General features: G+C 41.7%; 1 protein-coding gene across 5 annotated transcripts in view; it reads right to left on the reverse strand.

Annotated features, from left to right (window-relative positions):
• The window catches only part of LOC109899937 (adenosine kinase), a 291951-nt gene that overhangs the window by 215031 nt on the left and 57279 nt on the right, over positions 1-19641 (reverse strand). For all 5 annotated transcript variants that reach the window (XM_020495596.2, XM_020495594.2, XM_031835383.1 and 2 more), the window contains one exon: positions 10659-10737. In XM_020495596.2, coding sequence (XP_020351185.1) covers positions 10659-10737 — 79 coding nt within the window. The remainder of the gene's footprint in view (positions 1-10658; positions 10738-19641) is intronic.

Raw genomic sequence — 19641 nt, forward strand, 5'->3', positions numbered from 1 at the left:
TAGAGGCAAGAGCAGGGGAGAGAGGCAAGAGAGAGATAGGGCAAGAGGGAGAGAGGGCAAGAGGAAGACAGGGAGAGAGGGCAGAGGATAGGCAAGGAGGAGGAGGGCAAAAAGAGAGAGAGGGCAAGAGAGGCAAAAGAGAGAGGGCAAGAGAGAAAGAGAGGCAAGGAGGAGAGGGCAAAAAGAGAGAGAAGAGGGCAAAGAGAGAGAGGGCAGAGAGAGAGGGCAAAGAGAGAGAGCGCAAAAAGAGAGAGAGGGCAAGAGAGGGCAGAGAGAGAGGGCAAAAAGAGAGAGGGCAAGAGAGGCAGAGAGAGAGAGGGCTAGAGAAGACAGGGGAGAGAGGGCAAGAGAGAGATAGGGCAAGGAGGAGAGAGGGCAAGAGAAGACAGGAGAGAGGGCAGAGAGAGAGGGCAAAAAGAGAGAGAGGGCAAAAAGAGAGAGAGGGCAAGAGAGAAAGAGAGGGCAAGGAGGAGAGGGCAAAAGAGAGAGAGGGCAAGAGAGGGCAGAGAGAGAGAGGGCAAGAGAAGACAAAGAGGAGAGAGGGTAAGAGAGAGAGAGAGGGCAAGGAGGAGAGAGGGCAAGAGAGAGAGAGGGCAAGAGAGAGAGAGAGAGGGTAAAGAGGAGAGAACAAAGAGAGAGAGAGAGGGCAAGAGAAGATCGAGAGAGGGTGAGAGGGTGAGATCGTGAATGAGCGAGAAGAGCAAGAGAAGAATGAAAGAATAAGAAAGAGAGAGAAGAGAGAGTGTGTGTAACCGCTGTGTAACCTTACAGTGGGTATACAGAGCGCTCCAGTAGGTGATCCTTGATACAGGATACCCCTTCAGGGCATGTTGTTAAAGCCCAGAAAAAGACAAACACACAAATCCCTGTTTCTAGAGAATCACAACCAAAGAACTCTGCATACAAGCTCACAACTTTCAGCGGCTTTCTGACAACTAAAGCTGATGTGAGAGGAACAGGAACACAGATAGGGAAATTACTATTGTGTTGAGACCGACATCTGCCATGGGACTGGGGTGTGCAGGGTGTCACACAGTGTGAAAGATAATGTCTTGATGCTTTTTATAGTGGAGATCAAGTTCAGAAATTACCTGGCTGTGCTGATGAGACAATGGATTGCGCAGTCAGATGCAACAGGGTAAATCGGCTAAATCTATAATGTTAAAATGCCTGTGGTAACTTGTGGAATAAACACCGGCTGGAATGCGGTTTTAACCAAATCAGCATTCAGGATTAGAGCCACCCGTTGTATAAAGCTGGATATGCTGTGGCTGAATGGATCACAAGAGAGGTTCAGAGAAAAACACCCCTAGGGAACTGGCTGACTTTGCATCAATTGACAGAGACGCAAACTGGTGAGAGTCCAAAAAGGTGACAAAAATGTTGCATACAATTTTCATAATTTCAGAGAATACATATTTGAACTAATCTCGATACTCCTAACTTTCCAAACCACAAAAGACAGAAAATAGTGTCCTGAGGTAGGGGAGGTTGAGTTCTATGTTCTAGGTTGAAGGTTTATCATGACGTGATAATCAGTTTCACCAAAAAGAGTTAGAATTATTTTCTTGTTCAGAACATACATTTTCCAGTGGGTTTAATGAAGCACTGGAAGGTGAACGTCTAGACCTACCTATCTGCTAAAAACTTCATTTGAATATTATTTTCAGCCAACATTGAGCACAACTCAGTCTCCTCTTAGTATAATCTGACCTGTCACCCTAACAAACCTCATAACCCCCATTCTTTTTAAGCAAAATATTTTATTTTGATGCTCAAAATAATAAACAGTAACTGGTTCATTCGCATATCTAGCCTACACTCACTCATTAGCAGCCACCTTCTCCTAGGCAAAGTCCCCCCCCCCCCAGCCAGTGGAACAGGAACAGTGACAGTGGGAGAGGACCAGACAGAGGTTATCACTCACATACCTAGCCTACACTAACCTACATGTTATCCTTCTTCCTTTTTGACTAGACTAAGACTTCGTTCTCTTTATTTAGCTGAGAATGCAGTTCATTGAGTCAGTATTCAACACCATAGTCCCCTCCAAACTCATCACTAAGCTCAGGACACTGAACACTTCCCTCTGCAACTGGACCATGGACTTTCTGACAGGCTGCCCCCAGGTGGTGAGGGTAGGCAACACATCAGCCACACTGAACCTCAACACAGGGGCCCCTCAGGGGTGTGTGCTTAGTCCCCTCCTGTACTCTATGTTCACCCATGACCGCATGGCCGTGCACGACTCCAACACCATCGTTAAGTTTGCTGACGACACAACGGTGGTAGGCCTGATTACCGGTGACGAGACAGCCTATAGGGAGGTCAGTGACCTGGTAGTATGATGCCAGGACAACAACCACTCCCTCAACATCCGCAAGACAAAGGAGCTGATTGTCACTTCAGAAAACAGAGGGTCAAACACGCCCACATCGACAGGGCTGTAGTGGAGCGGGTCAAGAGCTTCAAGTTCCTCGGGGCAGATCACTAAGGAATCATCATGGACCACACACCAAGACAGTCATGAAGAGGGCACGACAACACCTCTTCCCCCACAGGAGGCTGAATATATTTGGCATGGGCCCTCAGATCCTCATAAAGTTCTACAGCTACACCATTGAGAGCATGGTTGCATTGGTTGAACCACTGGTTGCATCACCACCTGGTATGGCAACTACTCGGCATCCAGCCTCAAGGCGCTATGGAGGGTAGTGCGTATGGCCCAATACATCTCTAGGGCCAAGCTTCCTGGCATCCAGGACCAATATACCAGGCGGTATCAGAGGAAGGCCAAATTATTTTTCAAAGACCCCAGTCACAGACTGTTCTCTCTGTTACCTCAAGGCAAGCGGTATCGGAGTGACAAGTCTAGGTCCAAAAGGCCCGTTAACAGCTTCTACCCCCAAGCCATAAGACTGCTGAACAATTAATCAAATGGCCACCCAGACTATTTACATTGACCCCCCCCCCCCCCCCCCCCATTGTTTTTAGACTGCTGCTACTCACCGTTTATTATCTATGCATATTCACTTTACCCTTACCTGTACAAATTACCTCAACTAACCTGTACACTGCATACTGACTCAGTACCGGTACCCCCTGTATATATTTATTGAACTGCACTGTTGGTTAAGGGCTTGTAAGTAATAATTTCATGGAAATCGTGTTCAGCGCATGTGACAAATACAATTTTAATTGACTCCTACACATCAACTCGGTACTGGTACTCGGTGTATATAGACAAGTTATGGTTACTCATGGTGATTTCTTCCTTATGTTATTATTTATCTTTCATTGTCTCTGCATTGTCGCTATGCAGTCTTCATGGTCTTCTGGGCACTGGATGTTGGCTGGCAACCATACTCCTGCCTCCTCTTCATCATCAGGTTCGGCTGTCTCTGACCTTTGTCCTTTGTTGCTGCAGTGCGGATGTTCTTAGAATCCCTTGTCAACTTGACAGTCTTTCTGGTACATCTGTATAATAAGAGACTCCTGAAGGTAGCAATACCTACCAAAGAGTTGGTGAACTGATATCATATTGATATAGTAACGCATGAAATACTGACCAGCCTGTGTTGGCTTAAATGCACCCACCTCAGCATTTGCAACTCCTTCACAGGCAGGGACTGGCACATGCACCCTTTCTCTCATCTTTTCAGGGCCTTGTGTTATTGGCATCGGTGTCCCTGACATCACACAGTGTTGTCAAAATAGTGTCCACTTTCTTTTTTGGCAGTGTGCCAAAAGGGCTTGGGAGCTCTTGCTTCTATAGTTGATATTCTTACAGCAGAGGATGCAAATTGCATGATCTGCCTTGTCTACTTTTTATTTAGTTTTTTACATTGGGAAGGGTTTCTGCACTCCCTTGACATCCTTTGCATTCAATTTCAGCCAGGCCCAACTCCAATTGAACCTCAACTCTGACTCAAGCTTAGACACGGTCAGGGCATTGCTCTACTCAAATTCTCTCATTCTGTAAACGAAACGATAAATAAATTACACTTGTGCCAATAACACAGTATAATAATAACAATTACATTTGATTTTCTAATGTTCTACATAACTAGAGAATAGCCACACACAGTGTGGTAATGTGGGTTTGCCTAAGGTCATTACACCGCACGCCCGACTAGCATCACCACCCTGGATGGTTCCGACCTAGAATATGTGGACATCTATAAGTACCTAAGTGTCTGGCTAGACTGTAAACTCTCCTTCCAGACTCATATCAAACATCTCCAATCTAAAATCAAATCTAGAGTCGGCTTTCTATTCCGCAACAAAGCCTCCTTCACTCACGCCGCCAAACTTACCCTAGTAAAACTGACTATCCTACCGATCCTCGACTTCGGCAATGTCATCTACAAAATGGCTTCCAACACTCTACTCAGCAAACTGGATGCAGTTTATCATAGTGCCATCCGCTTTGTTACCTTATACCACCCACCACTGCGACCTGTATACTCTAGTCGGCTGGCCCTCGCTACATATTCGTCGCCAGACCCACTGGCTCCAGGTCATCTACAAGTCCATGCTAGGTAAAGCTCCGCCTTATCTCAGTTCACTGGTCACGATGGCAACACCCACCCGTAGCGCGCGCTCCAGCAGGTGTATCTCACTGATCATCCCTAAAGCCAACACCTCATTTGGCCGCCTTTCGTTCCAGTTCTCTGCTGCCTGTGACTGGAATTGCAAAAATCGCTGAAGTTGGAGACTTTTATCTCCTTCACCAATTTCAAACATCTGCTATCTGAGCAGCTAACCGATAGCTGCAGCTGTAGATAGTCTATCGGTAAATAGCCCACCCAATTTGACCTACCTCATCCCCATACGGTTTATATTTACTTTTCTGCTCTTTTGCACACCAGTATCTCTACCTGTACATGACCATCTGACCATTTATCACTCCAGTGTTAATCTGCAAAATTGTAATTATTCGCCTACCTCCTCATGCCTTTTGCACACAATGTATATAGACTCTCTTTTTTTCTACTGTGTTATTGACTTGTTAATTGTTTACTCCATGTGTAACTCTGTGTTGTCTGTTCACACTGCTATGCTTTATCTTGGCCAGGTCGCAGTTGTAAATGAGAACTTGTTCTCAACTAGCCTACCTGGTTAAATAAAGGTGAAATATATATATTATTTTTTAAATACAAACGGGCCACCACTTGCTCATTTGTCATATCCTCACCATAGAAAGCCTTTATTTTCTATGGTAGATTAGGTCAGGGCGTGACTAGGGGTTTAGTCTAGTTTATATTTCCTATGTGGGGTTCTAGTTTGTTTTTTCTATGTTGGTGTTTTAGTATGATTCCCAATTAGAGGCAGCTGGCTATCGTCTCTAATTGGGGATAATACTTAAGTAGTATTTATTCCACTTGTGTGTTATGGGATATTGTTTTGAGTAAGTATATGTAGCACCTCTGTTGTCGCGGTTTGTTGTTTCGTTTGTTTGGCTAAGCTTCACTATTAAATATTATGTGGAACTCAACATACGCTGCGCCGTGGTCCGACATTCATTATAACAATCGTGACATCATTGGTAACATTGTTAAGAGTATTGGGATGTCACGCCCCCAATATACACCGCTGCCTGCCTGTACTACCATGCTAGTTTTAATAATAAAGCAACCAAGTTTATAAAGTTACTCCCTCGCTTTCGCCAATGAATTAAGGTGTTCCATGTGTTATTACACACAGACAGGTGAAGTATGCTGAGGCCACACGAAGTTAGCTGAGGCAAGTGGGTGGTAATGTTAGCTTGATAACGATTTAAAAAAATGTATATTAATTTGCACTAATTTTGCTTCTCATCAGCAAAAAATTCTAACACTGGTTGCTTACCTCGAGTTGCATTCCAATCTTTCAGTCAAACAAAAAGTTTGTTGAATGGAGTGCATGATGGACAGGCAGTGATCAAACAGGGAGAACATCTGTTTGCGCCCCACTTTTATAGCACCCCCCCCCCCCCCCCCCCCCCCCCCCCCGGATATTTCTTAAAAGTGACAAGTTTGCATCCCTAAATTGATGACCTACTAACACGCAGTCCAGCTAACAGCCTTTGAAGTGAGAGTGGGCAGTTACAGGAAGAGGACAAAACTAACAGATCCATCCTAGGCTAGCGTAGCTTCCCCCTTTGATCAATTATGGTTTTACCTATGCCTAAAATTGTCTGTTCATTCTGTTCTCTTCCCGGCTGAGGTTGTTCTTTGATCAAAGATTGATGATTAGTTTATTATTTAAGTCAGCTATGTAGTGCTAGGACAAAAACCAAAACGTGCACCCTTTGGGGTCCCGAGGACCGAGTTTGGGAAACCCTGAATTAACTCATTAGAGCATCAAATGAACCAGGTGCTTCTGTGTGGGGAAGAGAGAAGCAGCTTCGGTCGCTGCACACAACATGCTGGAAACCCTAGGTGTGGGGGCGGATCAATGACTGGCTGTCAGTAGATGTAGGCCAAGTCGCAAACAGCATCCTATTCCCTACATAGTGCACTACTTTTGACCAGATCCCTATGGGGCCTGGTCAAAAGTAGTGCACTATGTAGGGAATAAGGTGCCATTTTGGGATGCATTCCATAGCTGACAGCCAGTCATTGAGCCGCCCCCACACCTAGGGTTCCCAGCATCCTGTGTGTGCAGCAATTTCACAAGCAAATCCTCTGAACATTCCTCTCAGTCCCTCTGTCTTGTCCCCCTGTCTCGTCCCTCCCTCTTCCAGTGGTGGTGATGGAAATCCTGAGTGAACCTGCCTGCCCTCCCCTGGAACAGAACAAGCATCTAATTTAGTCTGTCTGAGGCCCTTTGAAGTGGATTCAGTGCTGCAGTGCATATCATCGTGTTTGAAGGTTTCTGCTCCCACAATACATCCCGGTTTTGAAGTTACAACTGTTTAAAGAAGCACCACCATCTCCCCTGTGAAAGTAAGGGATTGAACAAGCAGTAGCCAACAACACTTCAAGGTAAATGTTATAAAATAATATTTTTTCTGAGACTGCTAGGTAGAAAGCTGGGGGGTGTACATTATATATTTTTATAATGACATATTATACAGTATTAGGAGAAACTACTTCCTGGCATCGAATACTGTAAACGAGGGTAACACCTCAAACAAACCGAGGTTCTGGTATGCCGAGTTTATAAAGTCAATTTAAATGAGCGGTGAACGTTTTCTGAAAGGCATTAAAATAGAACATAAAAAAGCTTTGTTCAGTGTTCGTTGGTTGTTGGCAGTGAACGGTGCAATTCTCATTCTCCATCTGATTTCACATGGGAGCTTGAGCACGGCCTGAGCTGGTTCCCTCAACGTCTTCTTAAATAAAACATGAACACTAGCTACTTGTCAAGGTCTAGTCTAGGTCTTAACTGCAGAATCCCAGACCCAACTGAATGTATGGGTTTCTAACCAACTTGCTACACGAAGTGAGGACATGAAATAATCAGTGTTAAAGAAAATATCTCTCTCTCTGAATTTTCAAGGTTGTAATCGAGTCAAACTGAACACTCAAGTGGGTAAAAACGGAGGCGGCAAACCAAATAGAGCGCAAAATAAAAAATTAAAAAATGAACTAAAGTTGGTAGTTCGTGTCTCTCTCTCCGTGTCTGCAGACGCCTTTAGAGAGGGAGGTAAATGTTTCTGATCTTCATAATTTAAGAGAGTTTGAGATGGAGGTGCACAGCTTTCTCTCCCCCCGACTGTTGCTCTTTTTCTTCCTCTGGCTGCCACTCTCTCCTGGTATCTCTCTTTGAAAAGGATGTTTAATGTGTCTACATCATGAAGATGCTGCTTGCCGCCCCCCCACACATCTCTCACTCTCTCTAAAACACACAAACAGTCTTGGTTGGACCAGGTCTCTCTTTAAAATCTATTTTTCATCTCAATGAGACTAACCTGGATAAATAAAGGTAAAATAAAACAAACACACACACGTACAGTGCCTTGCGAAAGTATTCGGCCCCCTTGAACTTTGCGACCTTTTGCCACATTTCAGGCTTCAAACATAAAGATATAAAACTGTATTTTTTTGTGAAGAATCAACAACAAGTGGGACACAATCATGAAGTGGAACGACATTTATTGGATATTTCAAACTTTTTTAACAAATCAAAAGTGAAAAATTGGGCGTGCAAAATTATTCAGCCCCTTTACTTTCAGTGCAGCAAACTCTCTCCAGAAGTTCAGTGAGGATCTCTGAATGATGCAATGTTGACCTAAATGACTAATGATGATAAATACAATCCACCTGTGTGTAATCAAGTCTCCGTATAAATGCACCTGCACTGTGATAGTCTCAGAGGTCCGTTAAAAGCGCAGAGAGCATCATGAAGAACAAGGAACACACCAGGCAGGTCCGAGATACTGTTGTGAAGAAGTTTAAAGCCAGAATTGGATACAAAAAGATTTCCCAAGCTTTAAACATCCCAAGGAGCACTGTGCAAGCGATAATATTGAAATGGAAGGAGTATCAGACCACTGCAAATCTACCAAGACCTGGCCGTCCCTCTAAACTTTCAGCTCATACAAGGAGAAGACTGATCAGAGATGCAGCCAAGAGGCCCATGATCACTCTGGATGAACTGCAGAGATCTACAGCTGAGGTGGGAGACTCTGTCCATAGGACAACAATCAGTCGTATATTGCACAAATCTGGCCTTTATGGAAGAGTGGCAAGAAGAAAGCCATTTCTTAAAGATATCCATAAAAAGTGTCGTTTAAAGTTTGACACAAGCCACCTGGGAGACACACCAAACATGTGGAAGAAGGTGCTCTGGTCAGATGAAACCAACATTGAACTTTTTGGCAACAATGCATGAAAATGTTTAAAATGTGTATTGACACTTTTGCCTAATCACTTATACTAGTCTTGATAGGCATTATGGATATTTTTAATGATTGTTAAGGAAAATAGTTGTATTGAACATTGATTGATGCTGCCACCACCATGTTTGACAGTGGGGATGGTGTGTTCAGGGTGATGAGCTGTGTTGCTTTTACGCCAAACGTTATGTTTTATAGATGTTTACACACTACGAGGTTGGACTTAATTCAATTATGAATTAAGTCCAACCTCGTAGTGTGTAAACATCTATAAAACATAACGTTTGGCGTAAAAGCAACACAGCTCATCACCCTGAACACAACATCCCCACTGTCAAACATGGTGGTGGCAGCATCATGGTTTGGACCTGCTTTTCTTCAGCAGGGACAGGGAAGATGGTTAAAATTGATGGGAAGATGGATGGAGCCAAATACAGGACCATTCTGGAAGAAAACCTGATGGAGTCTGCAAAAGACCTGAGACTGGGACGGAGATTTGTCTTCCAACAAGACAATGATCCAAAACATAAAGCAAAATCTACAATGGAATGGTTCATAAATAAACATATCCAGGTGTTAGAATGGCCAAGTCAAAGTCCAGACCTGAATCCAATCGAGAATCTGTGGAAAGAACTGAAAATTGCTGTTCACAAATGCTCTCCATCCAACCTCACTGAGCTCGAGCTGTTTTGCAAGGAGGAATGGGAAAAAATGTCAGTCTCTCGATGTGCAAAACTGATAGAGACATACCCCAAGCGACTTACAGCTGTAATCGCAGCAAAAGGTGGCGCTACAAAGTATTAACTTAAGGGGGCTGAATAATTTAGCACGCCCAATTTTTCAGTTTTTGATTTGTTAAAAAAGTTTGAAATATCCAATAAATGTCGTTCCACTTCATGATTGTGTCCCACTTGTTGTTGATTCTTCACAAAAAAATACAGTTTTATATCTTTATGTTTGAAATGTGGCAAAAGGTCGCAAAGTTCAAGGGGGCCGAATACTTTTGCAAGGCACTGTAAATGGTGGCTCTGACCCACATCATTCTGTCAATTAGCACCTTCACCCATCTTCTCTCTTTAGAAGCAGCAATATCTCTGTCAGCTGAGTGGTTTTATTTCCTTCTTTGTTTATTGTGAACAGACCAAAGGCTTATCAACAACAGCTAATCAGCGCATGTCAAATATGTAGACTTATTGCATTCAGATTGAAAATGTGATTCGTAATATAAATCATCTTCCCATCAGTCAATATTGCTATTTTAGATTATGGGGCCAATCCCCCGGTTTTCTTTTTGAAGCTGGAATCTGGAACAGCCAGAGAGGAGATCAGCATTTGTTTGATATAATTTGTTGTGGCATGTTAATTGCATCGATATGTAATTCTTCCTAATTGATGCTTGATATGTCTCTGGAAATTAGGTCAAATAGATCACATTGAAAATATTATTAATCCCCCCAACTCCCTGTTTCCTCTTCATCGCAGGTCTGATATATCTGCAGTGCCTAAAACTTTAATGTCAACTAACTGTTACAGCAGCCCACACTCTCCATTTCCAGCACTGCCTGGCTGACAAATCGAAGGTTGCAACAAGCACACTACTGTAAATTCACAACACAGAGAAACAGAATGCGTCCCAAATGGCACCCTGTCCCTATATAGTGCACTACCTTTGACTAGGGCCCATAGGACTCCGGTCAAAAGTAGTGCACTACATAGGGAATATTGTGCCATTTGTAGCGCGCACACACACACACACACACACACACACACACACACACACACACACACACACACACACACAGAGGAAAGGAAAAGGCCCAGAGAAAGGACAAACCTGGGCAATCTTCACTGAGTTTTGGGTGGAGCCACCTGCATGGTACTCAACTTTGCTCTTCTTTGCAATTTCGTCAAACCTGAAAAAGATACATTAGGGAAGGCACAGTAAGTATAGGCTTGGTCATAGTAGACATGTTACCCACAAACCACAGTGTTTGTAAACAGGAAACTGCCCAAAGCCAGAGCTAATATAAGGCCTGCGTCTGAAAAGACACCCTATTCACCATGCAGTGCATTACTTTAGTGCACTACTGTACATAAGGAATAGGGTAGCATTTCAGACTCTACCCTACTTCAGTGGCCAAATACAGCTGACAGTTGTAAGAACCATCCAACGATGGATCTTTAGGTTGTCCACACTGACTTCATATAAAAAAAAGTAGGAGTTGTGCTCCTATTTTCAGAAACTTTGTTCTGAAGGTCTAAAGGGGGTGCAAATGTGGGCCTGTCTTCAAAAACAGTCTCAAAGTAGGTATTTTACCTTTTAGAACATAATGAATAAGATTACATGGACAAAAGGGACCTGATCCTAGATCAGCACTCCTACTCAGACACTTTATGAATACGGCCCCTGGAGGCAATGGGTGAAGGAAGAGCGAGTATGGGAAAATCATGTTTATAGGGCCTTGTTATAAGGCTGATGTCAACACTTGAAAGAAACATCACTGAAAACATTTTGGATTTTGTGTTTATGAAGAACAATAAATGAAGTCATAGTAAATAGGCATTTAACAAGATCTGTGGAATAGAGTCAGGGATTGTGTAAAAGGAACTTAAGTCTTAGGAGGAATTAGGAATGACCAAGGGAGACTTGTTTAAGTTATCAAACCATCTGCATGACAGAACACTATGCATATCAGAGTCATCAGGCATACTCTCACATGTTCTGAATGTTATAGCTAATAAAGTGATTGTAATATAAGTCTTACATAATAAACTTAAAAAACTATTATTTTTCTACTTGTTCGCATTGTGATGCCCAGGTGAAAGTTCTTAAGAGGAAAATAAACTTGAGAAGCAAAAACAAAATACCAAAAGGAAATGCTGGATTGTGTTATTTGAGATACTTAACCACAAATGTTGGTTGAGAAGCAGGCCAGTCACTTAACTGGCAGCTTGATAAAAGCCATAAATGTTTTTTTCCCCCAACATATGTTTGTACTTACTCATTAAAGCATGTTGAGTAGTGAAAGTTTTTTTTATCCAACTAAAAAAAATCTTGGTCACCCAAGAGTTGTCCTGTTTTTCGACCAATTGATTGGTTGAAATGTTTAAACTTTAATTTCCCATATATAGAGATACACCCTATGTGTTTGAAAAAAATCCGCTACATATACAGTATTTATCTGATGCTTTAAGCACACTTTGATCAAATAATTAAGACACAAATGATTCAAGAATGAACCCGACGGTCACACGGTGTTAAAAAATGACAGCGAGTGCCTGTGTGATATTGTCTTGCTCTTCTCCCTACTGCAGCACAGCAAGTATTTATTGCTCTGTCTGTGCTGAAGCAACAACATTTCAGCCATTTTGTTTTTTTAAACTGGTTTTAGAATGAAAAGTTCTGTTACCGATATCCCTAATTTGTTGTTTGAAAAACATTCCCTATTTCCTCAACCCTTGCGCTCTTTACATGAAACATGTAAGCATCGCCTACATCGGTTCCTCCTTTAAAAGTTGCATATCATGAGCTTACACCACGGGACTTAGAGGTACCCAGCGTCACGGCTTCATTGCCCCAGAACACCACAAGGGGGAGTTAGAGCACTCATTGTGCATTTGGGTTCCAAGGTTTTTATATGACCAATCATATCGAGTGGTTCCAACGACGAATTTGACGTGGGCCACCCATCCCTGGTGACTTCAGCAAAGGTGGCTGACAAACATTACGGGGAAGCAAATGTATGTAGCTATAACGAGTCAAGCAATAAATGTACAATTGAGAGGAATATGTTAGTCAATGTAGAGACAAATTAAAGTGCATATATTTTTGTCTTGAAGTTCATTTACAAAAATTGCTAATTAACATTTTTTTTTCATCCATATCAAATACCAGGTTTATCAAACTCATTCATTATAGCAAGCAGGGAGCAGGTTTCGAACCCTCAACATTCTAGCCCGAAGTCCAGCACGCTATCGACTGTGCCCAAATGTATTAATTGGGGTTGGGGCCGATTGTGGCTAAAAACACTTTATCAATTGGAATCTTAAACGTGGAAAGGGGGAAAAGTATTTAGTTTTTCACAAGCGTAGCAGGATGGGCTATTAGCTGAACAATTGACTATTCAACCATTCCTAAAGAATTGTATAATAGTCAAGCTAGGTGTGAACCCCCCTCCCCAACTTATAACAAATCATTTTCAGGACTATCTAGAAAAAGCAGCAGAGATGCGCAATAGGTTTTAAGAAAAGGCTATTCTCCACAATATGTGGATGAAGCTCTTAATTTAGCATTGGGGAAAACACGAGATGAACTGCTACAAAGAAAACCCACTAAAGCTAAAGGACACTAATGTTCACAACTACATATACTTTGAACTCGTGAAAAGTGGGAGATGCGGTCAAGAAACCCTGGCATGTTTTATTTACGAGATAAATTGGTCCATGCCAACTGCCAGCCACAAAAGAAAAATCAGCCCGAATGTTTTGGGATTTTCACCCTCCAAACATTATTTCCTAAAGGTCTTAATGATGAAATGCCTATGTATGTTATGTTGCAACTTTGAACATGAATTATGCCCCCTATTTCAGATTACTCTGACGTTTTTCTTACACTGTACCAAATTATTTATTTCAACACTCCTTCCGTGGCCTCAAACTGCTTGCTCTTAAATGCAAGTAAAACTAAATGCATGCTCTTTAACTGATCCCTGTCTGCAATCCCCCCCCTCCCAATCTAGCATCACTACTCTGGGCGGTTCTGACTTAGAATATGTGGACAACTACAAATACCTCGTTGTCTGGCTAGACTGTAAACTTTCCTTCCAGAATTACATTAAGCATCTCCAATCCCAAAATTAAATATAGAATCGGGTTCCTATTTCGCAAAAAAGGATCCTTCACTCATGCTGCTAAACATACCTTCGTAAAACTGACTATCTTACCAATCCTTGACTTGGGCGATGTCATTTACAAAATAAACTCTACTTAACAAATTGGATGCAGTTTATCACAATGCCATCCGTTTTGTCACCAAAGCCCCATATACTATCCACAACTGCGACCTATATGCTCTCATTGGCTGGCCCTCACTACATATTCGTTGCCAAACCCACTGGCTCCAGGTCATCTATAAGTCTATGCTAGGTAAAGCTCTGCCTTATCTCAGCTCACTGGTCACCCTAGCAGCACCCACCCGTAGCACACGCTCCAGCAGGTATATATATCACTGGTCATCCCCAAAGCCAACTCCTCGTTTGGCTGCCTTTCCTTCCAGTTCTCTGTTGCCAATGACTGGAACGAATTGCAAAAATCACTGAAGCCTTATATCTCCCTTGCTAACTTTAAGCATCAGCTGTCAGAGAGCTTACCGATCAATGCACCAGCTAAATTGCAACATCTGCATTTTGAAAGTGTATTTTTAAAATAATTTTATTAACAGTATTTATTAGGTGACTGTGCAGTCTACAATACATACTGTAGTTAACATGGGACTTTCAAAATGCAGATGTTGATTTAGTTATGAATCCATAACAAATTACTATGGGAATAAATATCAGATTTACAGAAATATCGGAACAAAGTTGTCTAAAGAAGGCAAACAATTTATAATCCTCCAATCCTGTAGCCTACTCCCAACCGTCATGTTGTACATCGCCATATTTTCCATTCCATCTTAACGGAAACCATGAGGGTTTTGTTTTCCTCTCATTAGACACACCATAATATTAAGTCAAATTAATTAAGCCAAATTTCTTAAAATCAATACCATATACTATGTTATTACAAAAAAGGTTTTAAATTCTCTGGTAATGACAATACAATCAAATGCTTCTCAAAGACGCCCTCTGGTGGTCAAACTAGCAATAACTTGCATTAATAGAAAAAATGGCAGAGAATTAAATGACGTGCCACAGAATGCTGCGGCAGCATGCAAGGTGTGCCGCAGAATGACGCAACTTTTAAAAGGAGGAACCACTGTATAGGTCTGGCCCTATCTTAATCACATCAATAAACTGGTTATAACAAACTCCGGACACAGTAACGCGTGACCACAAAACGGATGCTGTGGACATGAACAATTATCTCGAAACGGGTGAATGTTAACTGGTTGCTCAGGAGGGAAAGGGGTCAGATCTGTGGAAGACATTTTACTAAGTTGTGGTAACTACTGGAGATCAAAATCAAACAGTTGCTGTTAGACTACAATATTATTGTTTTTGACCATTTGAAAGTGTAAACACTAAATAAGTACCAGAGAGTCCGTTCTAAATGGGAAGAAAAGATAGCCTTTATTACAGCAGACTAAAAACAGTTGCATGCATTCGTTAATTGCGGTTTATTTATTGTTTAGGCTAATTATTCAAAGCTCCCTTTGTTATTTCATTGGAAAACTAAAATGCTCGATTCCATTTCAAAGCATGAATGTCTCATGTGCTGTGTGATGGCATGAGCAAATGAATGATTGATTCATTAGCCTTTATATTGAAATACAGGCCTAAGTTACGGTATTAAGACTAAACAAGACACTTAGATCTACAGCTCGATGGTGGTTATACAAGGATACTATACAAAGCCTACTAATGATAACGACATGACTTATTATTATCATCCGGGTCTCCCGAGTCTGTACGGGAGTTGCAACGATGGGACAAGACTAACTACCAATTGTATATCACGAAATAATGGAGAAAAAGTTTAAATTAAATAAATACATACATAAAACAGGCAACATTAACTCGGCAGATCAGGTAAGAACAAATTCTTATTTAAAATGACGGCCTAGGAACAGTGGGTTAACTGCTTTGTTCAGGAGCAGAGCGACAGAGTTTTACCTTGTCAGCTGGTGATTCGATCCACCAACCCTTCAGATGCTGGTCCAATGCTCTAACCACTAGGCTACCTGCTGCCAACGCTCTAACCACTAGGCTACCTGCCGCCAACGCTCTAACCACTAGGCTACCTGCCGCCAACGCTCTAACCACTAGGCTATAGACCTAATTAAGTTGGGGTTTCCCCTCACCTCAATTGTCTTAGACAATTAGGTTAAGGCAAGGGCTGTTCCCTCATTTCTGCTGCCTCTGTTGCATTGTTCTGAATCCAAATATGCTGGTTAACTTTATTATGCACATAGCAACATAGGGAAAGGCGCCAATTCTACAGCGCACTGAAAATTGTTACAAAACCACAGACAACGACCGTATACAACGCGGGAGAAAGCACGTTATAAAATATTTGATTTATTAGTGTTGCACCATTGCTCATTCATAATATAACCATATACAATTTCAGTATCACGTCTTAAGAGTGATGGAATGTGCCATCCCCGTGGCCTCTGAAATGGATTAGACCACTGAGACAGGCATCTTGAGAACCATAAAATAATATATTTGCGACTGCTCGACTAAAGAAATCTCGGTCGACCAACAGCCTATCGACCAAACAATGGACCAGTCGACTAAATGAGGTCAGCCCTAATATGAATTAAACCTAAACAGTCCAATTGTACTCAAATCAAGCCAGAGCCCACAATAAATCAACATTTTTCTAAATGTATTTGGCAGATATGCCATTTTGTGATTCTTTCATGTTTCTAAAACCCAAGTAAGATTAAAAATCCAATTGCAAAGTGTCAGCTTCGACTTGTGCATGAATTTCAAGGAGCAATAACCTGACTATCAAGAGACCATATTTCATAAGCTATTAAGAGAGAATGCTTTGGGACTGGGGAGTAAACAGTCAATCACTATGCAAATCAACTGAAGAATTTCCCTTGGGTTTATCATAGTTACTTGTACTGTAGGGTTGCACGTTTTGGGGAAAATTCAGGAGGTGGAAACTTTACGTGGGAATTAAAGGGAATATATGCAAATTAATAATACCATTTTAAAAAGTAGATGTTTTTGGCATTGCATATACAGTATTTACCACATCATATGGAGACAGAAACCTTTTACCTTATCATAAGTAGACATAATTGCAAAATATTAAATCCTTCCAATAGAAATAAAAAATAAAACAATTTAGTTACGAATTTAACTTTAATTGAGTTGACTCTTCACATGGGATGATTTAACTTTACAACTAAAGGGAATATTGAATGATCCCCAATGATCCATCGCATCTCCCAAAAACGTTTTCAACATGCATCTTTAAAATTAGTCTAGAAACTAAAGCCTTAGTGCCTTCCTGTCTTCTCCCTGTACCTCCTCAATGTCCACATATTGAACATCAGACTCTGAGACCTCATCTTCAGTCACTTTCCAACCTTGTTGAGGGATGCTCATTGTCAGGCTCCAAAAGCCTGAAACCTGCCAAGATAGCCACCAACTTTCAACCCTTGTATTGGTCAGCCTGTTGCGTGCTTTGGTGTGTGTGTTCCCAAACAAGGACCATTTGCGCTCTGAAGTGGCTGATGGGATGGTGGGATTTGGAAGATGGAGGCAACAGGGGAAAGAAACCCAGAGACACAAAGTCCCTTCCACCAGGTGGCTGATGAGATATCTTGGCACGACTGCCATATTGCATCTAATCCTTGATCTAATATGATAGAAAATTTCAATTTACAAAAAAAATATATGTTTTTGTCTTTTGAGCTTCTAGTCATGAAATCTATGCAGCCTACTCAATCACTTTTTATAGCTACTGTTTACAGACCTCCTGGGCCATATACAGCGTTCCTCACTGAGTTCCCTGAATTCCTATCGGACCTTGTAGTCATGGCAGATAATATTCAACATTTTGGTGACTTTAATATTCACATGGAAAAATCCACAGACATGTTTTCGGAGCCATCATTGACTCAGTGGGTTTTGTCCAACATGTCTCCGGACCTACTCACTGCCATAGTCATACTCGACCTAGTTTTGTCCCGTTGAATAAATGTTGTGGATCTTAATGTTTTCCCTCATAATCCTGGACTATCGACCACCATTTTATTACGTTTGCAAATGCAACAAATAATCTGCTCAGACCCCAAACAAGGATCATCAAAAGTCGTGCTATAAATTCTCGGACAACCCAAAGATTCCTAGATGCCCTTCCAGACTCCCTCCACTTACCCAAGGACGTCAGAGGACAAAAATCAGTTAACCACCTGACTGAGGAACTCAATTTAACCTTGCGCAATACCCTAGATGCAGTTGCACCCCTAAAAACATTTGTCATAAGAAACTAGTTCCCTGGTATACAGAAAATACCTGAGCTCTGAAGCAAGCTTCCAGAAAATTGGAAGGGAAATGGCGCCACACCAAACTGGAAGTCTTCTGACTAGCTTGGAAAGACAGTACCGTGCAGTAGTGAAGAGCCCTTACTGCTGCTCGATCATCCTATTTTTCAACTTAATTGAGGAAAATAAGAACAATTCTAAATTTATTTTTGCTACTGTCGCAAAGCTAACTAAAAAGCAGCATTTCAAAAGATAGGATGGCTTTCACTTCAGCAGTGATAAATTCATGAACTTCTTTGAGGAAAAGATCATGATCATTAGAAAGCAAATTACAGATTCATCTTTGTGTATTCTTTGTGTATCTCTGTGTATTCCTCCAAAGCTCAGTGGTCCTGAGTCTGCACAACTCTGCCAGGACCTAGGATTAAGGGAGAAACTCAAGTTTAGTACTATATCTCTTGACACATTGATGAAAATAATCATGGCCTCTAAACCGTCAAGCTGCACACTGGACCCTAAACTACTGAAAGAGCTGCTCCTATGTTGAACATAATAAACGTCTCTCTATCCACCTGATGTGTACCACTCACTAAAAGTGGCAGTAATAAAGCCTCTTGAAAAAGCAAAACCTTGACCCAGAAAATATTTTAAAAACTATCGGCCTATATCGAACTTCCATTCCTCTCATTTAAAAAAAAAAAGCTGTTGTGCAGCAACTCACTGCCTTCCTGAAGACAAACAATGTATACGAAACGCTTCAGTCTGGTTTTAGACCCATTCATAGCACTGAGACTGCACTTGTGAAGGTGGTAAATTACCTTTTAATGGCGTCAGACCGAGGATCTGCGTCTGTCCTCGTACTCCTAGACCTTAGTGCTGCTTTTGATACCATCGATTACTACATAATTTTGGAGAGATTGGAAACCAAAATTGGTCTACACGGACAAGTTCTGGCCTGGTTTAGATCTTATCTGTCAGAAAGATATCGGTTTGTTTCTGTGTATGGTTTGTCCTCTGACAAATCAACTGTACATTTATTTCAGTGTTCCTCAAGGTGCCGTTTTAGTACTACTATTGTGTTCACTATATATTTTACCTCTTGGTGACGTCATTCGGAAACATTAACTTTCACTGCTATGCGGATGACACACCACTGTACATTTCGATGAAACATGGTGAAGCCCCAAAATTGCCCTCCCTGGAAGCGTGTGTTTCAGACATAAGGAAGTGGATGGCGGTAAATGTTCTACTTTTAAACTCGGACAAAATAGAGATGCATGTTCTAGGTCCCAAAAAACAAAGAGATCTTCTGTTGAATCTGACAATTAACCTTGATGGTTGTACAGTCCTCGGCGTTACTCTGGACCCTGGTCTCTCTTTTGACGAACATATCAAGACTGTTTCAAGGACAGCTTTGTTCCATCTACGTAACATTACAAAAATGAGAAACTTTCTGTCCAAAAATGATGCAGAAAGATTAATCCATGCTTTTGTCACTTCTAGGTTAGACTACTGCAATGCTCTACTTTCCAGCTACCCGGAAAAGCACTAAATAAACTTCTGTTAGTGCTAAAGACGGCTGCTAGAATCTTGACTAGAACCAAAAAATGTGATCATATTACTCCAGTGCTAGCCTCTCTACACTGGCATC

The sequence above is a fragment of the Oncorhynchus kisutch genome, linkage group LG11, assembly GCF_002021735.2.
Source record: "Oncorhynchus kisutch isolate 150728-3 linkage group LG11, Okis_V2, whole genome shotgun sequence".
In the NCBI taxonomy this organism is placed as follows: Eukaryota; Metazoa; Chordata; class Actinopteri; order Salmoniformes; family Salmonidae; genus Oncorhynchus; species Oncorhynchus kisutch.